Genomic DNA, 25878 nt, shown 5'->3' on the forward strand with positions numbered 1-25878 from the left:
GCGATAATATTCCGACCGGGAATATGCATTGAGCCTAAACAGCCGAATTAAATTTCTCCTCAGGAGCGAATCGTGCACGCGCCTCATTCAAAGGTCCTCTGATCCGCCACTTACCAAAGGCGATCCTCGTCAACCTTCAGGTATTTCCCGGGTTCTGAGAGCCTATCGGAGCCCTGGGAATTGTCACGTTACAGCTAAGATCCTTACTTTTCAATAAACAGATGCAAGACGCACGACTCCTTGTCAGACAGGGTACTTCCTGCATGAAACCTTGTCAGGTTTTTGCCTGCCATAGGAGTTCTGTTATACTCACAGACACCATTCAAACAGTTTTAGAAAATTCAGAGTGTTTTCTATCCAAACCTGAACAATAATATGCATATTCTAGCTTCTGAGTTGGTGTAGGAGGCAGTTAAAAATGGGCACATATTTTTTCCAAAATTCTCAATACTGCCCCCTATCCCAAACAGGTTTTAAGAGAACAAGACGTTGAAATGTAGTGTTTACTCTGTCCAGTTGATCACATGGTTTAATGACTGAAATGCGCTGTTTCTATACAAAAGAAGAAAAGGCTGAATGAGAGACCAGCCTACTTTTTCTATTAGTGGTGTTTTTAAATGTTAAATGTAATATCCCTTATGACTAGCTATATCAAGAGATTATATTGTAAGATGTTCCTAATAGCAAAGCAGTTCAGATTGATGTCCAATAAATTAATTAGTGGGTAGGATTGACTCAGTTGGAATTTTGGAATACCATTATATGCCTCTGGCATCTATTGAAGGGAAGATAGATGACAGTTTTTAAATATGAAAAAAAAAACTAACCTGGGGGGGAAATGTCTTCTGTGAAGAAATCCCTTTCATTGGTCTTACTCTAGTAAGTCGCGGGTTAATGTTGAACACATTCTCACATCCTTCAATATCACAAAAGTACATCTGAACTACAATAATACTGCATTGTATTTGTCAGTATGTTCTTTAGTAGTAGTCTACTTTGCCTAACCAGTATGCATAATTAGGCTACATATTGAGCTGTGCTTCAGCCATTAGGAAATACAAATATTACTTTAACCTGAGTTACTGGCTGTGAAATGTCATGGTGCTTACCAGTAGTTCAATATCCAGTTATAACAGCTGGAGGTAATATAGAGGAATTCCTCGATTTGGTTCTGTTGTGTGTGTGCAATGATGTCTAAGGGGGAAAATAGTGTTTGCTTGCAGTAACTTGGTTGTTGTAATATCCCAAACAGATGTGTTAGTTTCATCATTAAGGATTGCATTATGAAAGAAAATGTCTAACCAGTGTCAGAAATGGTTCAAAGGAGTTATTTATAGAAACATCATAGTTAAATGTTCAGCTAAATATGTAATCTTTATGTTCCACAATTGGATTGTTTTATATTCTTGTTTATATAATGTATTTTGGCTTAATGCCCTGAAAAAGCAAATTATGCTGACATTTTACAATAAAAGACATGTAAGTGCACTGTCTAATTTATGCCTGTTGACGTAGCATAAATTCTGAAAATCAGAACAATGCAAGTGCAGCTGGATCATGTGCTGTTGAATTGTTAAAGTGCATGTGAAAAGTTTAATAAGTTTGTAGCAACTGATAATGTATTAACTGCCAATAATGTAATCGCTGCTAATGTAATAACTTTTGTATTTATAATGTAATAAATGGCCAATAAATATACTGAACGCATAACGTGATAGCGTTTTTGCGCGTAATGTAATCATTATTACATTATGCATTGATTGCAGACATTAAAACCAATAGATAGGGATAGCGCTGACGACATCTAAGTATTCCTATGGAAAACTCCTGATTGCTCATAAAGCCGAAATAATTTGAATTTCAAGCGTGCCATATTGGTGAATGGGCCCAGAGAAAGAAGGAGATGGAATCTCATTGGGTAATGAATTGGACGTTTAACGCCCCACCCAGCAGACTGTCAACCAATCTCGTTCACGTTGTTATGCAGCGTCACACAATCTCTTCTCAATGTCAGGTATGAGTCGAGAAACGGCTATCTTCCTCGACAGTACTTAATGTCACGATTCCAAAGCTATACAGTATTACATATAGCAAGTTAAATAGCTCATATCATGGAAAATATTAGTAATATTGTACATCTTGTTGACGAAATTCATGCTAATGTTGACTTTTTGAGCTAGCACCCAATTGACTCCCATTCACCCCTTGAAGGAGAGCGCTTCTTGTCCCATAATAATAGCCCAGCATGCACCGCGTGGACCATTGCCTTATTATTCCCATCTCCTCAAAAGTATATCTGCCGTTGCGAATGTCAGACTCCACTCTGTGAGGCTCATCGATCTGCAGGTTGAACATGGTGAGACTGTAGACTCCTAAATTGATAGTGCAGTTTGTTTAGGCGATTTTACAGCTAAGTAGCTACTGTACATGGTGATATTGTCTTTGGTATTATTGTGTGTAGCCAGCCCATAGAGCAAGCATTGCATTGTGAACTTTGTAGTCGACTTGAGCTGCAACAGATTTCCACAACGATTTTCCATGTTGCTACCAACCTTATTATGATGCCAAAATGAAACATTTGTTCACACTTTTTTCTCTCACATATGTGTTATTTAACTGTAAATTAAAGGAATGAGTGGTTTTGGGTGACATTTTTCTTTAATGTTTATGGTATGAGGGTGCAAACTTCCTCATAGCCTGCCGGCCAGTGATTGAACTGTGTTAGCACGTGGTCTTGTGTGACGGAAAACGTATACTGAACAAAAACAAACGCAACATGCAACAATTTCAAATATTTGACTAAGTTACAGTTCATATAAGGAAATCAGTCAATTTAAATCAATTCCTTATATTAAGCAAAGCAGACCGCACCAATTTCTTGTTTTTGAAATGTACGGACATTATTTACAAAATATGCATTTGTGTTTAGTGAGTCCGCCAGGCCAGAGGCAGTACGGATGAACATGTGTTTAACCATTTTCCTGCCTGCTAAGCATTCAAAATGTAACGAATACTTTTGGTTGTCAGGGAAAATGTATGGAGTAAAAAGTACAGTATTTTCTTTAGGAATGTAGTGAAGTAAAAGTAGTCAAAATATAATAAGTAAAGTACAGTTACCCCAAAAGTATTTGGATTTAAGTACTTTACACCACTGCAGATACCTTTAAAAAAGTAGGTGCGTGGATCAGAAAACCAGTGAGTATCTGGTGTGACCACCATTTGCTTTATGCAGCACGAAACATTTCCTTCGCATAGAGTTGAGGCTGTTGATTGTGACCTGTGGAATGTTGTCCCACTCTAAAAATGGCTGTGTGAAGTCTCTGGATATTGGCGAGAACTGGAACACGCTGTTGTACACGTCAATCCTCTCAAACATGCTCAATGTGTGACATGTCTGGTGAGTATGCAGGCCGTGGAAGTACTGGGACATTTTCAGCTTTCAGGAATTGTGTATCGATCCTTGCGACAATGGGGCTGTCTATTATCATGCTAAAACATGACGGGATGGTAGTGGATGAATGGCTCGACAATGGTGCTCAGGATCTCGTCACAGTATCTCTGTGCATTCAAATGTCCATTGTTAAAATGCAATTGTGTTAGTTTTTCATAGATTATACCTGCCCATACCATAATCTCACCACCACCATGGGGTATTCTGTTCACAACGTTGACATGCCGGTTGGACCCAAATTCTCTAAAATTACATTGGAAGCGGCTTATGTTAGAGAAATGAACATTAAATTATCTGGCAACAGCTCTGGTGTACATTCCTGCAATCAGCATGCCAATTGCATGCTCCTTCAAAACTTGAGACATCTGTAGCATTGTGTTGTGTGATAAAACTAAACATTTTAGTGTCTTTTTATTGTCCCCATCACAGGGTGCACCTGTGTAATGATCATGCTGTTTAATCAGCCTCTTGTTATGCCACACCTGTCAGGTTGATGGATTATTTTGACAAAGGAGACATGCACACTAACATGTATGGCTGTTGCTGCTTCGTGTGATGTATTGTTGTCTCTACCTTTTTGCTGTTGTCTGTGCCCAACAATGATTGTATTATGTTTGTGCTGTATCATGTTGTGCTGCTACCGTGTTGTTGTCATGTTTCTGCCATGCTGTTGTTGCCTTAGGTCTCTTTTAATGTAGTGTTGTGGTGTCTCTTGTCGTGATGTGTGTTTTGACCTACATTTTTATTTTGAATTCCTGCCCCCGTCCCCACAGGAGGCCTTTTTGCCTCTTGGTAGGCCGTCATTGTAAATAAAAATGTGTTCTTAACTGACTTGCCTAGTTAAATAAAGGTTATATATTTTAAAAGCAAACATTTGTTCACAAAATTTGAGAGAAATACACTTTGTGCATATGGAACATTTCTGGGATCTTTTATTTCAACACGTTACATATTACATTTATATTTTTGTTCAGTGTAGTAGTCAGAATGGATCACTGTTTTATTAAATATCTCAATTTGTAGCAAACTTTAAAATAATTCACCGTGGGGATCGAAGTTGATCATAGTAAACTAATTTGACGCCAAAACGTACAAAATGTGGTTTGGCCGTTCTGGCAATCGTAATTTAATATAGGCTTTCGGCACCGCTAGGTTGCTATGCAGTAACCGGCCAGCAGAGTTTGTGACACTGGGTGCCTGGTTGATTATTACATTACAAAGTGGGTAAATGTTTTTCATCAATAATGTAATAACCTAAAATCACTTATTTTCTACAAATTTTCTCCCCAATTTCATGATATCCAATTGGTACTTACAGTCTTGTCTCATCGCTGCAACTCCCGTACGGACTCGGGAGAGGCGAAGGTCGAGAGCCGTGCATCCTCCTAAACACGACCCAACCAAGCCGCACTGCTTTTTGACAATGCCCACTTAACCCGGAAGCCAGCCACACAAATGTGTTGGAGGAAACACCGTACACCTGGCGACCGTGTCAGCATGCACTGCGCCTGGCCCGCCACAGGAGTCGCTAGTGCGTGATGGGACAAGGATAACCCTGCCGGCCAAACCCTCCCTCAACCCGGACAACGCGGGGCCAATTGTGCACCGCCCCACGGGTCTCCCGGTCAACTTCGACAGAGCAGCTAGTGCGTTAGACCACTGCGCCACTCAGGAGGCCCAAAATCACTTTTTTTTAATGGCATGCATATTTAAGAAACACTGCATTTGCATCCATTGCCACAACAGACTCGCACTTCCATTCTGACCTTGCAAACATCCAGTGTCGTCAGTTAGGAAAAAAACAACTGCTCAATTTGAAGACACACCTTTCAGTCATGCGATAAGACAAATTGTAATTATCACAAAAATATTTATATGTATTCAGACCCCTTGACTACTCCCACATTTTCTTACGTTACAGCCTTATTCTAAAATTGATTAAATATTTTTTTCCCCCGTCAATCTACATACCTGCCTTTTTGCAAACTCCAAGCGGGCTGTCATGTGCCTTTTTCTGTTAGGTGGCTTCTATCTGGCCACTCTACCGTAAAGGCCTGATTGGTGGGGTGCTGCAGAGATGTTTGTCCTTCTGGAAGGTTCTCCCATCGCCACCAAGGAAGTCTGGAGCTCTGTCAGTGACCATCTGGTTCCTCCCTGACCAAGGCCCTTCTCCACCGATTGCTGTTTGGCCAGGCGGCCAGCTCTAGGAAGAGTTTTGGTGGTTTCAAACTTATTCCATTTTAGAATAATGGAGGCCACTGTGTTCTCGGGGACCTTCAAAGCTGCAGAAGTTTTTTGGTACCCTTCCCCAGATCTGTGCCGACACGAGCCTGTCTCAGAGCTCTACGGACAATTCCTTCGATCTCATGGCTTGGTTTTTGCTTTGACATGCACTGTCAACTGTGGGACCTTATATAGACAGGTGTGTGCCTTTCCAAATCATGTCCAATCAATTGAATTCACCACAGGTGGACTCCAATCAAGTTGTAGAAACATCTCAAGGATGATCAATGGAAACAGGATGCACCTGAGCGAAATAAGGTATGTTTTTTTTATTTGAATAAATTTGCACAAATTTCGAAACCTGTTTTCACTTTGTCATTGTGGGGTATTGTGTGTAGATTCATGAGGAAAAGGGAAGGGGTCTGAATACTTTCTGAATGGCCTGCATGTTCAGGTCATATGTAGATATTACAGATAACAGTCCCAAACTGTAATTAAAATGCCACAATCTCCCCATTTATGTCTGTTGGGAAACATGGGTTTGGGCCCTCCAACATTAGTTCACTGGTTTAATGAACTGGACAATTACGTTCCCTTAGTAATATCAAATGAGGATTCAGGAATGTGGTGTGTTGTCCACTATTACTGAAGCATGACACTTGATATGCATGAACAAGAGTGAATTTAGTTTAGTAATTGTGTTATTACATTGGTTAAAATTATTACATTAATTTAAAAAAGTTACCCACTTCCTTATGTAATAATCAACACAATGTAATAATTACATTATACAAACTTTTAGCAATTTATTACATTATCAGCATTTATAACAAATGCAAAAGTTATTACATTAGCAGCCATTACGTTGTTGGTAGTTATTACATTGTCATTTGCTACTACGTACATTGACAAACTTCATACATGCTAATCCTGAACAATCTGTCACACAGCTTTCACAATGACACTTCCTAACGTTGAACAAATGACAACTACACATCACAACACAGATACTTGGTTTTTATTTTCAATCCTTTTGTTCCCTAAATTTGTTATCCTTATCTTTTTTTAAACACATGACCATGTGACAAAGCCGGGAAGGCCCACGCTAGTCCTGGGAATGTGCTCCATCATATGACTCAAGACAAAGTCTCAAGCAATGGCTTTTCCCACATAGTTACTAGGGAGGGGCAACAAACTCTTTCAAAAGATGGCCACTATAATGAGTTTGTTTAGTTTTGAAATATCAGATATTTCTGTATGACCTTCCTTGATCAACCCTGACCTAAAACCACAAAAAGGGTACATGAAAATACATCCACAAGAAAATATCAGTATATAATACTTAAATATTTTTTGGTATGAAAAAAAAAAAAAAGGTGATAAATAATTAGAATCAGTCCCAACCAGAAGTGTTCTCTGCAGGTTATGGAATAACAACCTTTTGCCTCCTTGACGAACAACCCTCGTCAAGTGTCAACTGGGTGCACTGGTGCAGCTGTAGAGTTTTTGTTTCTCTTTGGTTTAGTTGAGCTGTCGTAGCAGGAAGGTCTGACCTGAGCCATGAGTTCCCTCACAGTGGTAAAGATAGTCTTTGGTGCCTATATAGTGTCAGGTTTTAAACTCATCCCTGTGTTGCTGTAAAACAGTGACTGTTGTTTAGCTGTTTAACCTGACTGATGTAAAGGAGAACGGGCCAGAGTGGAGTGAGTCCTTATCGTTTGATGGTGTTATAGGTCTGGGAGGCCGGATCCAGGGGCTTGGCTGAGGCCTCCGCCTCATGCTCATGCTGGTCCTCATGGCCAGCCTCGATGATGGGCTCCTTGTCCTCCTCTATATCCTCGTCACAGTGGGGGAGCTGGAAGAAAGAAGTCAGGCCATGCAGGTCGGCCATCCTGTGGAAGGCACGCAGGACCAGGTACATCATCATCAGCCCTACAAACAGGTACACTGCAGAGGACAGAGACCACAACATTAATTCAACATCAGCAAGTACACACTGTGGGAAGAAGCATTATACATGGACACAGTCACTTGTCTCACAAAGCGTAAACTCACCACACTGGTGTGCTCGAGGTGTATTCCTGCTGGACAAGAAGACCAGCTATTCAACAGGCTTCCTCACGATACAGGTATGCTTATATGCCATATCATGGTTCATTTGTTGTTTCAACAGTTGTTTCAGTGCAGCTCAGTAAGCAGAGTAGACTTACACCTCCCTTGTGACTTAAATTCTGTCATGCCATGTTGTGGGGTATTTATTTGACAGGAAAAGTATATTCCGATATGAGCAAAACAACCTATTTTCTCAGTAGTTTAAACTAATGAGAATTACACCCAAAATTGTAGCAATTGTCTGAGAATGGTGCTGGACCATACGACATAAAAATTTTAAAAAAGGGTAAAGTGTGATGAACAAGCTTTAAATAAAAGTTAAAATCCAGGTCATGTGACATGATCAACCAAAACACAGGGCCCTAAAACAAGGTTGAGACAATACCAGAGTACAACAAACACCACTAGGCTCTAAACAATGAGGTTATTTTGAGAGAGAATAAAAAAAGGGTAATTCCAGTAATTCAATTATACCATAACTCTGACAAATGTCATGTGACAATATGAAATGCCTCCAAGTACAAGTTGGGTAGATGGTGTGGTATCCTTGACTCCTTACTGCAACATGCCCTTAAGATGAGAGCAATTTCACCACACATTCCACTCTTCCCAAAACAAGAAGCCCAATTCAAATTCACCAATCCAGTATACCAACCAAATCACAGACATTGTGAAATACATGGAGGGGGCAGTGGAGCGACACTTTAGTTTCCTCCTGAAAACCACAAGCGGGCCTCCTCAGACTTCGACAAATGTACAGTACAAATATACTCAAACGATAAACCGTACTGCATATTTGCAGTATCAGAATTACATGTCTAGGGTCAATACAGGGATAAGGAATGCATCCATTTTCTTTCATCGGCTGAACCATGTTAAATCGGGAGACTCACGCAGTCTCAGCATTCTGACTAATATCTCCTGTCATTTGGCCCACAAATGTTGGCTCAGGACATTGAGCACAATGAAGGGCACAGGTGTCCTGTCCTCTCATCTTCAAATTATGAGTATTTCAAATATATATCTTACATAAGCACATTTAAAAACTAAAACAAAAGAGCATTTACTAGTTCTTAAAATGGCTTCCTTGGACGTTATAGATCCTTTTGACCGGAGTGCACTACTTGAGAGGAGGAGCACTCAGGAAGTGCCAGTTCTCACATCCGAGGTGTGAAAGTTCCTGTGGTTCCACAGAGACACAACACCATATTCCACCAGAGGGCCTAGCTATCTCACTGCTGGACAAGATGTCACATTCTGGCTTCTCTAATGTGAGGTGGTGTTGGGGCCGAGCGTCTCCCACTTCACTCAAGTGTCTGCACACGGTCAAAATTGTCAAGTCCACTTATTCCTATGCACATCCCTCTGTTTAAAATATTGATGCAAACTCCACACAATCGTTCAGTCACTGTTCACACTATTATTTCCTTGTTTTCTATTCAAAAGGGGAAAAACATTTCTAACTTGAAATCATGAACACCAATATTTCAGTTGAATGGGTAATGAGTATCACCAAATGTATATGACATTAGTCTGAGCTGTGTCATGAGTCATGTCGGTGTGCCACACCCTGTTATCAAACACACTCAGACTAGTTCATGACTCACCCATCACAGAGATCTTATACAGCGACCTGAAATTCTGTCCGGGCTTCTCGCCGGGCACGTAGTCGCCCAGGCCGATGGTACACAGCGTGATGAAGCAGAAGTATATGGCGTCCAGGAAAGACCAGGTGTCCTCGATGTAGCTGAACACCACGGCGGGTACCACAAAGAAGCCCAGCACCACAAGCAGCAGCAGGATGGCGAAGTGGACGGCGGTGGCGGCGAGAGGGTCCAGGCCGATCTTCTGGCGGCACATGCTGATGGGTCCGTAGGTCACCAGGTGCATGAGCCTCTGGACACAGGCGGTGAGCACCAGCATGGTGAAGGGCACTCCCAGCAGGGCATAGAAGATGGAGAAGGCTTTGCCCGTGTCCGACAGGGGCGTAGTGTGCCCATATCCTGGGTAGGGTGGAGAGAAAGTATGAGAGAGAAAGAGAGACAGAGCAAGTTTATAGAGCTAAGAAATGATTAGAATCCCATACAAGCAAACACAGTACAATAACAGATAACATGCTGTTGCCAGAGAGGTTAGTGATCTCGCCATCTAGAAAATGAAAGCTATGATGGGAACAAGTCGGTTATCATTGAACAAAATGAAAGTCAAAACAATCCACTGTAACTAGGCCACTCAGGAACATTCAATGTCGTCTTGGTAAGCAACTCCAGTCTATATTTTGACTTGTGTTTTAGATTATTGTCCTGCTGAAAGGTGACTGAACCAGGTTTTCCTCTAAGATTTTGCCTGTGCTTAGCTATTCCGTTTCTTTTTATTACAAAAAAAAACTCCCTCGTTCTTGCAGATGACAAGCATACCCATAACATGATGTAGCCACCACCATGTTTGAATGTATGAAGAGTACTATAAGTGATGTGTTGGATTTGCCACAAACATAACGCTTTGTATTCAGGGCAATAAGTTCATTACTTTGCCACATTTTTTGCAGTATTACTTTAGTGCATGCATGTTTTACCATATTTAAAATTCTGTAAAGGCTTCCTTCTTTCACTCTTAATTAGGTTAGTATTGTAGAGTAACTACAATGTTGTTGATCCATCCTCAGTTCTCCTATTAGTCATTAAACCATTGGCCTCATGGTGAAATCCCTGAGCGGTTTCCTTCTTCTCCGGCAACTGAGTTAGGTAGGGTGCCCTTATCTTTGTAGTGACTGGGTGTATTGATACACCATCCAAAGTGCAATTCATAACTGCACCATGCTCAAAAGGATATTCAATGTCTGTTTTGTTTTTTTACCCATCTACCATTAGGTGTCTTTATTAGTTTTCCTGGAATCTGCCAAACCCAGATTTGTCCGTCAGACTGCCAGATTGTGAAGAGTTATTCATCACTCCAGAGAATGCATTTCCACTGCTCCAGAGTCCAATGGCGGCGAGCTTTACACCACTCCAGCCGAGGCTTGATATTGCGCATGATGATCTTAGGCTTGCGTGCGGCTGCTCGGCCATGGAAACCCATTACATGAAGCTCCCGACCAACAGTTCTTGTACTGATGTTGCTTCCAGAGGCAGTTTGGAACTCAGCAGTGAGTGTTGCAAACAAGAACATACAGTGCATTCGGAAAGTATTCAAACCCCTTTACTTTTCCACATTTTGTTACATTACAATAACCCTAAGCACACAACCTCACCTCGACATCACGTGTCCGAATCCGTATCACCAACCAACATAGATACAGGCTCTTATACAGTGAAAAGTCGTGGATGCATTGGCACCGTCATTTTGAGTAATTAAGTGATTTGTTTTCTGTTAAAAGTCAAAATGACAGCATAACCTGTTTCCGGTTGATGACAACAGCCACGCAAATAAGACAACAGGTTGTTAGGATGTTAATTCTGCGATATTGATGCAGATATTGTTAGAAAAACAAGGCCGTTTGCAGACGCTATAGTAAAAAAGAAAGTTAAGGCAGTTGACCGCTATGGGTTCTAAAGGGTTAACCAACTAACCGAGGATTTAAACTTAACCTTGCATAATCCCCTAGACGCAGTTGCACCGTTAAAAACAAACTAAATTGTCACAAGAAACTAGCTCCCTGGTATACAGAAAATACCCGAGCCGTAAACCAAGTTTCCAAAAATTGGAAAGGAAATGGCGCTCCACCAAATTGGAAGTCTTCCAACTAGCTAGGAAAGTACCGTGCAATATCGAAAATCCCTCACTGCAGCTCGATCACCCTATTTTTGATACTGTTGAAAAGCTAACTAAAAAGCAGCATTCCTTCCCCGTTGAAAAGCTAACTAAAAAGCAGCATTCCTTCCCCAAGTGAGGACTGCCTTCACTTCAGCAGTGATGAATTCATGAACTTCTTAGAGGAAAGCACCCTGATCATTAGAAAACAAGACTCCTCTTTGTATTTGCGTATTTCTCCAAACTCAGTTGTCCCAAGTCCGCACAGAACAGCCAGGACCTCGGATCAATTTAATCCTGTGTCATTTTGACACATTCACAAAAATAGTCATGGCCTCTAAACCTTATTCCAACTAAACTACTGAAAGAGCTACTTCCTGTGCTTGGCCCTCCTATGTTGAACATAATAAACGGCTCCCTAGCCTCCAGATGTATACCAAGCTCACTAAAAGTGGCAGTAATAAAGCCTCTCCTGAAAAAGCCAAACCTTTAACCCCAAAAATATATTTTAAAAAATATATAAAGAAATCTGACTATATCAACTCTCATTCCTCTAAAAATGTTTTGAAATATCTGTTACTCAGCAACTAACTGCCTTCCTGAAGACATAATTCATACGAAACCATCCAGTCTGGTTTTAGACACCATTATACTACTGAAACTGCCCTTGTGAAGGTGGTAAATTACCTAACGGCATCAGACCATTAGAAGGCTCTGCGTCTGTCCTTGTGTACCTAGACCTTAATGCCGCTTTCGACACCATCGATCACCACATTCTTTTGGAAAGATTTGAAACACTAATTGGTCTACATGGACAGGTTCTTGCCTGGTTTAGATCTTATCTGTTGGATTGATATCAGTTTGTCTCTGGATGGTTTGTCCACTGGCAAATCAATGGTAAGTTTTGGTGTTCCTCAAGGTTCTGTTCTGTGACCACTACTGTTTTCACTATATACACACACAGAGTATATCAAGCATTAGGCACACCTTCCTAATATTGAGTTGCACCTCACCCCCCCTTTCCCTCAGAACAGCCTCAATCTGTCAGGAATGGACTCTACAAGGTGTCAAAAGTGTTTCACAGGGATGCTGGCCCATGTTGACTCCAATGCTTCCCACAGTTGTGTCAAATTGGCTGGATGTCCTTTGGGTGGTGGTCTATTCCATTCTTGATACACAGGAAACTTGTGTGAAAAACCCAGCAGCGTTGCAGTTCTTGACACAAACCAGTGCGCCTAGCACCTACTACCATACCCAGTTCAAAGGCACTTAAATCTGAACTCATGAGAGGCTGCAGTTGCTCTGGGTCTGCTTACCCACATTCTTTTATTTTAGAGTTAATTTCCTGCAATTATACACATTTAGTCATAGCATGATGCGAAATGTTTGCAGTTTTTAATGCTATCTGAGTGAGACTAACTTAGAAAATCAATGGGGGTCCTCGGCAGATGATAACAATATTAGATAGCTGGCCGCTAAACTAATTTAGTCATCTAAAAAATGTTAGCTGACATGGGCTAATTGACTGACTATCAGTGATTGACATAACAAGAGTAAAACTCCTGATTTCGAAATTGCACCTTGTGTAGTCATGTCTACTAATCTAGATTGCAACGGTAAATTGAGACCCTGACTGAGTCAGTGGAAATGGATCTGAGGGCTTTCAAAAGGAGAACCGCCAGTTGCCCATCCCTGCTTTAACGACTTTAAAGCACTGATACTGAGGCAAAGTTACCTGAAAAATCACATGGGCCCATTGGTTTTGGTCACGGAGTACAAAAAATGCCCAGCTACAACTGTAATTGTAATCTGTAACCAATCAGTGTTTCCGTGAGTATATCTTGCAATATTAGAACTTACATTGTTTAGAAATGTCTATGGATTTGTCTTACACGGACCAGCCGAAACAAAACGAAATCGATGTAGGCCTAACAAAGACAAGTGACGTTAACGTTATAGGCTATTTACTTACCGACTGTCGTTACTAAAGTGTTGGCGAAGAACAAAGAGGAAGCCAAGTCCCAATTAGAACTCGCAGAAGAATTCGGAAGGATAGAAATCCCATACTTATTGGCTTGTAAAACTCTCTCCAAGAAGTTTTCAAGTGATGTTGCATTGACGCAACTTTGGTTGAGAAACTCTTCTTTCAGGACTTGTATGTCTCTTTTTAGTTTGTCCTCCACCGGCCGTTCGATGATGGAGAAAACGAACGCTCCAAACAACAGATACGCAACATAGAACAGTATAAAACCTGTAAGCAGTATCCAAGATTTGTAACACGAAGACATTTCCCCTATTTTTCTGCTTTCAATGTCATCCGCCAAACTGTGACTGTGTAGCCTACTTCCCTGCCTCCGTCCACTCAAGTTTTACGTGTCGGCAGTCCTCCAACCCACTGTTACAATTTTGACAAGGATGTGTAAACGCCTAGAACTCTGCAAATAAACATGTTGAGAAATACACTGCTCCCTACTGTTCCTCATGATAACAGCATGTTCTTAGTCTTTTACGTTCTATTTATATCTGCAATAATGTGAACGTTTCAATCACCTGAATAAACCCCAGAAAATAATCCAAGAGCTGAAGCAGAAACAGTTAGGTGAGCTACAACACATTTCCTTTTCTGCCCCCCCTTCATTACCCTTTTCTCTTTGGTGTTTACAAGACTGGATAAGGAAAATATAGGGAAAAGGCTCAAACAGGTGAAACTATAGACCAAATGATCCAGTTAGTCTCACAGATCTGTGAACACTAAAGTGAAGACCTATGGGGCGGGCCAAAAAGGAAGTAGAGTATACTGCCTCACTCTCCTAGTTTCATATGTCCATAATGGCTTCATATAGTTATTGCAGACAGAGATGGCTTTGCCTTGAGCTTTTATGTAAAACTAATACATGTGATTAGGGGAGCCATCGTATCACATGCTGCAGCTGAAGAAAATAGCAACACCAGGAAATGTTTTTCTTCTTGCCAACCATGCACTGAACTATACCAGGGCAATGTGAACAGTGCGCATTAGGCAAACAAACTTGACTTTATTTGATAGCTTGCCAAAAGGTAATCTAAGGCCACTTGCATATTTTCACTTTAACACAATCAATGCCACAATATCTGGTGAAAATAGATCCTCTGACTCAGCAACTTCCTATTAACCAATTCAGCACTACTGACAGCCCCAGATTACCGCATTTGGGGCCCTGGGGAACCTACCTTTTTTTAGGAAAACAGCTAACTTACTGCATTTCAACACATTTTGCCATGGTGCAGAGAAGAAAATTAGCTGTTTTATAATGCTATTCTACATTTTATCATGAGGCTGAGGTAATTTTGCAGTTTTAAAGCTAATTTCCTGTTTTTCTACATATTGTGCCATGGGAAAAAGAGAAGAATGTGCTGTTTTACAGCTCATCTCATGCTATTCTTCACATTTTGCCATGAAGCTGAGAGAAAATTGTGCAGTTTTAAAGCAGATTTCCTGGAGGTCATGGGCCCCAGGTCACCTGTCCTGCGTGACTGATCGGTAATCTGGCCCTGGCCACAGACCAAAATCTTGTACATGACCTCCTTTTGGGCCCCTTACCCGTCATCATCATACATGGGAGACATCACAAATTTGCCATTCTGATAGGGGGCATTCTTGGCCACAAGGTTAGAGTGGGTAATGAACTGAGAATAGCATTGCTCTGTCAGTTTTTCTCATTAGCAGTCTAGGTAATGACTTGAAGGCTTTGCACAGTCTTGCCAGTGGTTACAGCTAATTGTGTGCTAATTCAAAGTATGTCATTAGCTGTAACCACTGGCAAGACTGTGCAAAGCCTTCAAGTCATTTGCCAGTGTGGTTGCCTTTTGACCCATTCAACTTTTTTGTAGCGTCGTAGACCATTCTAATTGACTGACGTGTGTATGTAAGAGTGTAGGTTCCGTCCCTCTCTTTGCCCCAACCTGGTCTCGAACCAGGGACCCTTGCACACATCAATAACTGACACCCCACGAAGCATCGTTACCCATCGCGCCACAAAAGCCGCAACGCAAGGGGAAACCCTACTTCAGGTCTCAGAGCGAGCGACGTCACTGATTGAAATGCTATTAGCGCGCACCACCGCTAACTAACTAGCCATTTCACATCGGTTACACTCACCCCCCCTTTTGACCTCCTCCTTTTCCGCAGCAACCAATCATCCGGGTCACGGCACCAATGTAACAGTGTAGGTTCCGTCCCTCTCTTTGCCCCAACCTGGGCTCGAACCAGGGACCCTTGCACACATCAACAACTGACACCCCACGAAGCATCGATACCCATCGCGCCACAAAAGCAGCGGCCCTTGCAACGCAAGGGGAACAACCACTTCAGGTCTCAGAGCGAGTGACATCACTGATTGAAACGCTATTAGCGCGCACCACCGCTAACTAACTAGCCATTTCACATCGGTTACATGTAGCTTGTAGAGTACTATTTTTCTCCCCTTTCTTTTGTTGTTTGCTGTTTTGGTTTATAGTGAGTATTGCGTCAAACACCCAAATAAGATGACTGTTTAGGTACTTAAAAAACTATACAGTATATCATAACATTAGCAAAAGCTTTGAGGATGGAAAACAGCAATCAACGTATCATTTTATTACATCAATTAACAAGTTGACTATCTATTTTTATCAATTTGAACAACTCAGAAAATCTGTATTTTTCTTGAGGAATACATATTATGTACAAATGACAAACATTCACTACATTTTCTGTAGGCCTAGTGAGTTGCCCTGGGTTACCCACAAACAACAATCAATAGAGAAACAAATAGAATCTAAACATGACTGCTTTTTGTGATCTAAAACAAACGTGTACGGGTAAAATAACACGTTTTCTCTTTGCCAGCACAAAACAACTGTATTCTGACAGCCAGAAACACCCCAATTTAATGTAATCATTTCAGTAAACATGGTAATTATTTACTATGATAATAAGAAAAGGAGCTGTGATCCATGTGAGCTCCAATGTTTGCTAAATCTACAGTATATTCTGCTCCAGAGTTGTCACCGGCACGTTTGAGCCAGATCACGTGACGGGAGAGGATAGTATGTGTTTGTTGTTTGTGTCCATGTCAGTGTGTGTGTGAGAAAGAGGGTGGGAGTGAACAAAGGGGGGGGGGGGGGGTAGGGGTATAGACATCCACTTCTCCGGACAAACACTAATTACTTTAACATTTCCTATAGTCCATAAGAATAAGATTTATAAGAATGTTAACATTTGCATGTATTTTAAAAATATCTGTGAGACAAAAATTACAATTAGTGCTTAATTTTATCAAATTTGTCACAGGTATGCATCGGTGATCTAACTCCAGAGAAGGTAAAGCAAAACAGGGCATTATTAAGGGTCACCATATAGTCAGGTGGTCCAGTCGGCCCAAGGAGAGCATCCTCTGAGTTCTGAATCTTGTGAAATGTTTAGTTATTTCTCCCCATGAAGATGAAGACCGTGTCCCATTAGTGGTTTGGCATGGACAGGCATAAAAAAGGCTAAATGTGTTGTTGAAGGTCAGGGAAAGTGGACATTTTGGTTATTCCATGATGTTCTTGTTGACATACGATAAACGTCTCTTCCCACAGGCCTGTGCATGCTGACTGGACGAGGGGAGGCCAAGACAGGGACTGTAGTTGGCTGTTCGGTGCCCAGTCATATTTTCCTGCAGAGGTGAATAAATGATAACTCTTCTAAATTGACATAAACTTTACATCAATTTACATGAACTGTAGTCAGTTGTTATCTGAGTGCCAGTGCAGAGAACAGTCAAATGACTATGCCATACTATGATGCATGACCCATTATACATTCTCTGATTATAGGCACTTCAGTTTGGTTTAACATGCTGTAGCATTTGTCATGGTGAGCCTTATGTTAAAAAGCTATACTAACATAAGATTAGGCTGTATCATTTCAGCCTCATAATATGAAACTGTGTAGGCCTGTTATTACTTTTAACAGCCCATTACACTGATTACAGATGATAATTCTCACCGTGTTACACTGGTCCAAATGTAGCGACTGTAGAAGACGTTCACGGGAAACAGCATTTGCCCTCTTATATTTCAAGCCAAACATCTTGTTCAAGTCATGGAACCCATCGAGTAAGCTACAAGACAAACACAGATATGTAAAGTAAATGAATGGCAGATGTAAGCACCACAGTTATGAATAACACCACAGCCTATTAAATAATTGTGAATCTATCACTAAACCAATACTGATTCAGTGCGTGAAATATTGTCTAATATGCAGCTTATCTCTGGTCATGGGTTCAAACAGTAAGGTAATTGTTCGGTGGTGGTGACATTTGATGCTATCTCTGGCGCTATCTTGAAGGTCATAATTTCTTCCACTAGATGGCAATATATAACAACTATGTCAGAATGTTCCTTATCGTTCCAATTTCATGAATTATAAAACTGTCTAGATTATGCTTCTAACTGATTTAAAATCCGAGCTGAAAGGAAATATAAGTAGGATTTTCTGCTAATACAGGATCAAACTTCGAAATCATTCCTTGAGCTGGATTTTAATAAAATATCATTATGGTTTCTTGACCCACTTACCCATGATCCTCTGCAGAGCTTTCATGATCCAAGGCACCTCTGAGGAGCTGGCTGAGTGTGGGAACAGCATTACGATCATACGGGGGAGAAGACAGTGATGGGAAGGCCTCCACAAACACTTTGTTCTGAAAGATGGAAATAATGAAAAATGAAGAAACAATGTGTGTCTATCATTTCCAGTCAGTCCCATGGACCATGTACTCCTGGAGATGTAAGAATATGCAATAAATTGACTCCTTGTCTTTTGTAGTCACTTCTGAGGAAAGATGGAAAGATTTAAAGGCCTACCACATTTTGCGTGGCAGAGAATCTGCCCCTTGTCTCCTCCACTGCATTTGTGGGCCACCACTGTTCTCTTGTGTCTTGCCCTTCTCCCGCTGTATCCTTTGGGAAGGCTGTCCAGGCATCCTCTGATTGTTGGAATGAGCTGTCTGTCCAACCTGAGGTCCAATGGGTAGACTCATTGGTGATATAATGGTTTTCAAGTGCAGCATGGAAACATTAAGAAGGCATCTGAAATGAATCATTAGACACTAGCTAGATTCTATTGATTCTATATGATCTGTATTCCATGCACTGAGTCGACCTTAAAGTGCAGGGACCTGGTGTATGCTCCAAATAGACAGATATTTTGCATGCTGTCCTCATTCAAATGGCAACAAATAAAGTCATTTTTTTGGTAGTTGACCTGTTTTTTTCCCCTTCTATAATCTGACAACTATTTTTGAAACTTTGATTTATACACCTTGGTTAAAAGTCACTGCAAGTGCCATTGCTTTAACTGACATATGACATAATCATGACAACAACAATGATTAGACCTTTGTTATTACCATTAGACACTAATGATTGGGAGTTTTGTCTTTGCATGATGTTTGAGGTTAAATGGGGATGGAACAATGGGATGGATGGGCTGTCACCCTGCATGGTCTCTCCCAATCACGGAGGAGCTGCCTGCCCGGGTCTCTGTCTCTTTAAACCTGGAACCCCATGTCCTGAGGCTAACACGCCTTACATCCCAAAGCAGAGAGCACTAGCACTACCTTCACATGAGTTTGGGAGAGGAGAGGGCCCTCAAGAATCCAGGTCAGACCAGACTAACTGATTATTTATTTTATTTAACCTTTATTTAAACTAGGCAAGTCAGTTAAGAACAAATTCTTATTTACAATGACGGCCTACCCCAGCCAAACCCGGACAAAGCTGGGCCAATTATGTGCCGCCCTATGTGACTCCCAATCACAGCCAGTTGTGACACAGCCTGGAATCAAACCAGGGTCTGTAGTGACGCCTTTAGCACTGAGATGCACTCGGGCATTGGGAGCAACGTGTCTACATGAGTTACCGCTACTGTTCACATCAGAGCTCTTTGTGGTTTTCAAAAACCTTTTCATGTTCTGCTGTTACTGCTGCCTCTGTCACATTTGCATAATCTAACTGGAGCATGTGATAGTCATTAGACGTTTCTGTTGTGTGTGTGTGTAGTGTCTGGATGTCTTTAAAAAGAGCTCCTGTCACATTTCTGAGGTGCCATAGGCTGGGGACTTACCAACACTCTCACTTTTCCCAGAAGGCACTAGGGATGATGCAGTGAAGCTGTCGTCCCAGGGCGGCTGCTCCTCTGCCTGCATGAAAAGCCCAAAGTCATCCTCCCCCTCTGGCCCCCCATTCAGGAACCCCCTGTTGGAGGCCACCTTGCTCTCGTCCAGGCCCCTCTTCCACTCCTGCTCCCCTGGGCTCCGTAGCAGAGGCACCAGAGCCCCACCTCCAGCATCTGTTTGCCCCTCATTCGGAGCAGGGAGGCCTGTTGCCATGGCTCTTGAGGAGGCCGGATTAGGCAGCGAGTGTGTGACAGAGGTAGCAGAGCCAGCAACAGCAGAGCCTTGTAAAAGGGAATTAAATTGCCTAGTCCCTGCCTTCCTCCACCCTACTACGGCCTCTTCAGTTAGGTTAGCTGGTAAATCTGAAAAGCACCTCTCTTCCATCCTACATGTCTCCTCGGACTCATGTTCCTCCGTTGCCCAGTGAGGCCCTCGCTCAGTTCTCTGGGATATGATGTCTCCCCTTACCAGCCTGGCCTCATCGTCTGTGCTCCTGACCTCAGGCAGTATCTCTCCATGCTCCCCACAGAGCTCCCTAATTTCTGGTGCTGTTGACTGGATCCCCTCTATCTCCTCTTCCTCACAGACGCCATTTACAGATTCCTGTAACCCTTCTATATCCACTGCCACAGGATCTTTTTCTTCTGGCTGACATTTCTCACAAAGCTTATTGTATTGACTATCTGATTTAGTTTCCTGATTTATCTGACCATAGCCAGTCTCATCAGAAGCAGTAGAAATGCTGCCCTCTACTGGTGTGGGTGGTTGAGTGGTGCAGTCTTTGAGGCAGCTTCTCTCAGAGCAGCAGTGGCTCTCTGAGGTTCGAACATCGATCCACCTGTTGGGCAGGTTCCCCTCAGCTATCTCCCCGGTCCCCCTTAGCCTCTCTGAATCACACTCTGCAGACTTGATATGATCCACAAACCCAATCACAGCACCCATCACGCCATCAAAGTCTTCCACATGTCTTATGATACCACTGGCCACATCGTTGCCTCCAGTATGTATGTCTTTATCCCATAGTTTGTCCTGGAAGTGCTCCTTGTTGAGAGAAGTTTCAGGATGCAGCCCCTCCTGTGCGTGTGCGCTGTCTGGCTTTCCCCGGTCCCCAACGTCACTGCTGCAGTTTTCTGGGTCAGCATTGTCTGGAGGCAGGCAGGAGTCACAGGGCTTTGACCGGGTGAGACCAGTGCCATCCTGCACTTTCCCCTCCTCCTTAATCCCCTCCACACCGCAGCTGAACTGGTCCTGCTCACATACAGAGGCAGCTTCCCTCTGACCCCTGCTGCTCCCCTGCCCTCCTCTCCGCCCGTGACACTGGGTGCAGGTCTTGGTCTGAGCGTGACTGCATTTGGAGCTTCTAGTACTCCCTCGGTCTTGTTTTCCACTCGGAGTGTCCTGACCAGCTGTGGGAAACTCCCCTTTGTCCCTGCTTTCCTGGCTCCCTTCCATGGTATGCTCGCCAGCATTCTCCCTGTTCCGCAATGTTCTCCCCTGGATGGAAACCACAGGCTTGCAGGATGTCCTCCACCTCTGGGCTGACCTCGATTTGACCTGGTACGACCCCAAGGCCCCTCCCATATCCCGCACCCCCATTTTCCCCACCGTGGAGGAGTCCCTGACCCCTCCCACTTTATCCCTCAGCCAGCTGCCCACCAGCGTGGAGGGGGACTGAGGGACCAGACCTTGAGTGCAGGGCCTTGGGCTGCCTGTGGAGTAGAGGCACCTTCCACCCTCCGTCTTGAGGAACAGACAGCTTGTCTGAGTCTGACCACCTCCCTCAGAGGCCTTCAACGTGGCCACAGTCACCAGTGCCCCCAGGCCTGTCTGTCTGGGGTTGGAGGCATAGTTGGAGTCCAGCGGTAGCCCCAGACCATAACCCAGCCTGCCCCACTGTCCCACTGGGTAGACATCTGCAGGCCTGGGGCACGTTCCTTGGGACCTGGGGGGAGGTGCTGCCCTCCTGCGGTTCTTGGAGCACGCAGCCCAGGCCCGAAGGCCCTTTACTAAGGGCATGTCCCCAAGCTCCAAGCGTCTGGTGAAGGGAAGATTGCTTTTTTGGCACTTCTGCAGCACCTCCCTGGGGGAGCCAGACATCTCCAGGCATGGGTAGTTGTTGTTATTGTTCTGCTGGATCATTGTTGCAGCCTTCAGATGATTAAGATAGTATCAAAAAAATATTAGCTAATGTGCAATCTTCAAACTTCTATGTACCTTGACAATGAGGCTTCAACGCATGAAGAATAGACACAAAGTAATGACGCGCAGTGTATTTCTGAGTAATATTCAGTGACAGTGCTGTCAACAGCGTTCTCCATCCAGATACGCAGCTTCAGAGTATTTCTATCAACGGGTGTCAGGCATGTAAACCAATTCAGTTTACCTAAACAACCTAGAGGAGAAACAAACATTTGATCAGATATATCATTGAAAACATGATACAATACCTAATTTCATTTTGGAAAGGACGTTACTGTACAAAGACTCTCATAATCAAATAAAGCTACAAATCAATATCCGCTAGAGCCCACAAGAGAGATTGAATGGCTGGCATTGTGTGAGAACCATGTAGCGATCCTCTCACACAATCTTTACTACCCACTTTGATTGGTGTTTCGGGGCCTCAATCAAATGTTTATTTGTTCATATTGTATGTGCTCATGTTCATGTAAAATGTATAGTTCTAGTGGACATTATCATGATATATTATGAAGTGGAGGTTCTTGACCAAACCAAAAAATGTAATTCATATAGGCCATGGTAAATAGTGTACAGTAGGCTATATGGGTGATGCATGTATGATTAGCCCAGAAACAGTTGTAATAGACTATGCTGCGCAAACGGTCATTCCATATGCATCAATTGTTTCAAAGCCTACCAGTATGAATATTTAATAAGGAAGGTGCCTACTCAGACAATAAAATCATCATCGGGGTACCCAAAACAGTCACAATATTTTTCGATTTTAAAAGGACGCTGTTTAAATCGCAACCACAGTTCAATATTGTCATCATCGTCCTTGCTTGCTTCTCTTACCATTTCATACTCAGATTCTCCGAGCTTGACGTTGCCAGACATCTAATTGCTGTTGGATGTAGTCTGCTTGACGTTAACCTTCATTTCATAATTGTCGTATTTGACTCGCGTCTGTCTATAGGATCATTTTATGCATCTCCCACGAACACGACTCCATGAGCATCGACCGACGAGGGTTTATTTAGGCTACAATACATACATTTAAAGGTGGAAAAGGTCCCCTATACCTGCATCGAAGTCAAAAGGCTGTTTTAAAAATAAAATCATATTTTTCTGTGAGTCTCTTTGCTCATCTTATTCGAGCCAGTCAGCAGACGCATCCTTACCGCAGTAACCTACCGTGCGTGCACCCAGCAACTAGAATGTCGGCGGAGAGCTACTTGCATCCCACTCACACGTAGCCTACGCAGCATCGCATCATCGCTGTAGCCCACTCTTGAGGTATGCCGCGTTCACGTTCCAGTCGGAACTAATGCAGTATCATGCATAACTACAACCAGTTAGAGCAAGTCGCAAACTCGGAAATGTTCGACCGTGTAGTTATTCACGTGCTGCGTTCAAGCAGTTAGCAAGTCGAAATGTCCGAGTTTCCTTGTTACGACTAGCAGTTGAACGCGGCATAAAATCGAGTAGACACAATAGCGACACGTGATGATGGTTACAATTCCACCTATTGCCTAGACGAGACTAGAATAGAATTGTACATAAGCACATGATACTGCATTAGGATGTATGCCTATGCACTATTAACTAATGGAAGTGTTGGAAATAGTGTGATTGTGGAGCATGCATGTTATGGCACATAATATTCAGTAGTGTAAAATTTTTTTGAGTGTATTTGTACTTTACTATTTATATTTTTGACAACTTTTACTTCTACTTCACAACATTCCTAAAGAAAATAATGTACTTTTTACTCCATACATTTTCCCTGACACCCAAAAATACTTGTTACATTTTGAATGCTTAGCAGGACAGAAAAATTGTCAAATTCACGCACATATCAAGAGACCATCTCTGGTCTACCCTACTGCCTCTGATCTGGCGGACTCACGAAACACAAATGCTTCATTTGTAAATTATGTCTGAGTGTTGGAGTGTGCCCCTGGCTATCCGTAAATAAAATAAAAACAAGGAAAGTGTGCTGTCTGGTTTGCTTAATATAAGCATTTTGAAATTATTTATACTTTTACTTTTGATAGTAATGTATATTTTTGAAATGACATTTACTTTTGATACTTAAGTAAATTTAAAACCAAATACTTAGACTTTTACTCAAGTAGTATTTTACTGGGTGAATTTTGCTTTTGCTTGAGTCATTTTCTACTAAGGTATCTTAACTTTACTCAAGGATGACAATTGGGTACTTTTTCCACCACTGATGATATTCATTTAGGCCTAATATACCACACAAAACAGGGATTTGAAAACAATGTTTTGGGATAAGTAGGACACTGAGTGTATAAAACAGTCTACTAAGGTATCTTAACTTTACTCAAGTATGACTATTGGGTACTTTTTCCACCACTGATGATATTCATTTAGGCCTAATATACCACACAAAACAGGGATTTGAAAACAAGCTTTTGGGATAAGTAGGCCACTGAGTGTATAAAACATTATGACATAGACTAACCAGATGAAACCAGGTGAAGGCTATGATCCCTTATTGATGTCACTTGTTAAATCAACTTAAATCAGTATAGCTGAAGGGCAGGAGACAGGTTAAAGAAGGATTTTTGAGACATGGATTGTGTATGTGTGCCATTCAGAGGATGAATGGGCAAGTAGGTCCCCATTGAATGGTAGTAGGTGCCAGGCGCACCGGGTTGTGTCAAAAACTGCAGTGCTGCTGGGTTTTTCATGCTCAACAGTTTCCCATGTGTATCAAGAATGGTCTACCATCCAAAGGACATCCAGCCAACTTGGCACAACTGTGGGAAGCATTGGAGTCAACATGGGCCAGCATTCCTGTGGAACGCTTTCGACACCTTAGACTCCATACTCCGATGAATTCAGGCTGTTCTGAGGGCAAAAGTGGGGGTGCAACTCAGTATTAGGAAGGTGTTCCTAATGGTTTGTACACTCAGTATAAGCAGACAAGCCACATGTTGCCAGCAAAATAATCTAAAAATAATATGATATAACTCAATCTGCAGTGCCTTAGGAAAGAATTCAAACCCTATGACTTTTTCCACGTTTTGCTAGGGTAGAGCCTTATTCTAAAATGTATTAAATTGTTTTCCCCCTCATCAATCTACACACATTAACCCACAATGACAAAGCAAAACCAGTTTTTAGAAATGTTTGCTAATTTATAAAAATAAATAAATAAAACTGAAATATCATGTCTATATAAGTATTCAGACCCTTTACTCAGTACTTTGGGTGACTGGAGTCTGACAATTTTTGGGGCCTTCCTCTGACACTGCCTACAGTATATAGGTCGTGGATGGCAGGAAGCTTGGCCCCAGTGATGTACTGTACTGGGCTGTACGCACTACACTCTGTAGCTCCTTACAGTGAGATGCCGAGCAGTTGCCGTACCAGGTAGTGATGAAACCGGTCAGGATGTTCTCGATGGTGCAGCTGTAGGGCTTTTTGAGGATCTGGGGACCCATGCCAAATCTTTTCAGTCTCCTAAGGGGGAAAAGGCATTGTAGTGCCCTCTTCACAACTTTCTTGTTGTGTTTGGACCATGATAGTTTGTTGGTGATGTGGACACCAAGGAACTTGAAACTCTCGACCCGCTCCACTACAGCCCTGTCGATGTGAATGGGGGCGTGTTCGGCCCCCCTTTTCCTGTAGTCCATGATCATCTCCTTTGTCTTGCTCACGTTGAGGGAGAGATTGTTGTCCTGGCACCGCACTGCCAGTTCTCTGACCTCCTCCCTATAGGCTGTCTCATCGTTGTCGGTGTTCAGGCCTACCACCGTTGTATCATCAGTAAACCTAATGATGGTGTTGGAGTCGTGCTTGGCCACCCAGTTGTGTGTGCACGGGGAGTACAGGAGGGGACTAAGCATACACCCCTGAGGGGCCCCCATGTTGAGGATCAGCGTGGCAGATGTGTTGTTGTCTACCCTTACTAATTGGGGGCGGCCTGTCAGGAAGTCCAGG

The 25878-nt window shown here is 42.5% G+C and overlaps 2 protein-coding genes across 3 annotated transcripts; both read right to left on the reverse strand.

The window, feature by feature from the left end:
• Positions 1-6455: 6455 nt before the first annotated feature.
• LOC115205998 (potassium channel subfamily K member 6) lies at positions 6456-14088 on the reverse strand. 2 transcript variants are annotated; one of them, XM_029772493.1, is made up of 3 exons: positions 13509-14081; positions 9394-9789; positions 6456-7621 (listed from the first exon to the last, which is right to left on the reverse strand). In XM_029772493.1, the coding sequence occupies exons 1-3, from the start codon at positions 13822-13824 to the stop codon at positions 7386-7388; spliced, it is 948 nt and encodes a 315-aa protein (XP_029628353.1). In that variant the 5' UTR covers positions 13825-14081; the 3' UTR covers positions 6456-7385. The 2 variants fall into 2 exon arrangements, with proteins under 2 accessions (XP_029628353.1, XP_029628354.1); XM_029772494.1 differs by having other exon boundaries at positions 7497-7755; positions 13509-14088.
• Positions 14089-16696: 2608 nt separating this feature from the next.
• Positions 16697-23120, reverse strand: LOC115205997 (uncharacterized). Its single transcript, XM_029772492.1, has 6 exons — positions 22759-23120; positions 19671-22114; positions 18410-18561; positions 18122-18246; positions 17547-17661; positions 16697-17214 (listed from the first exon to the last, which is right to left on the reverse strand). The coding sequence occupies exons 2-6, from the start codon at positions 21859-21861 to the stop codon at positions 17089-17091; spliced, it is 2709 nt and encodes a 902-aa protein (XP_029628352.1). The 5' UTR covers positions 21862-22114; positions 22759-23120; the 3' UTR covers positions 16697-17088.
• Between the last annotated feature and the right edge of the window lie 2758 nt (positions 23121-25878).

Source organism: Salmo trutta, chromosome 13, assembly GCF_901001165.1.
Source record: "Salmo trutta chromosome 13, fSalTru1.1, whole genome shotgun sequence".
Classification (NCBI taxonomy): Eukaryota; Metazoa; Chordata; class Actinopteri; order Salmoniformes; family Salmonidae; genus Salmo; species Salmo trutta.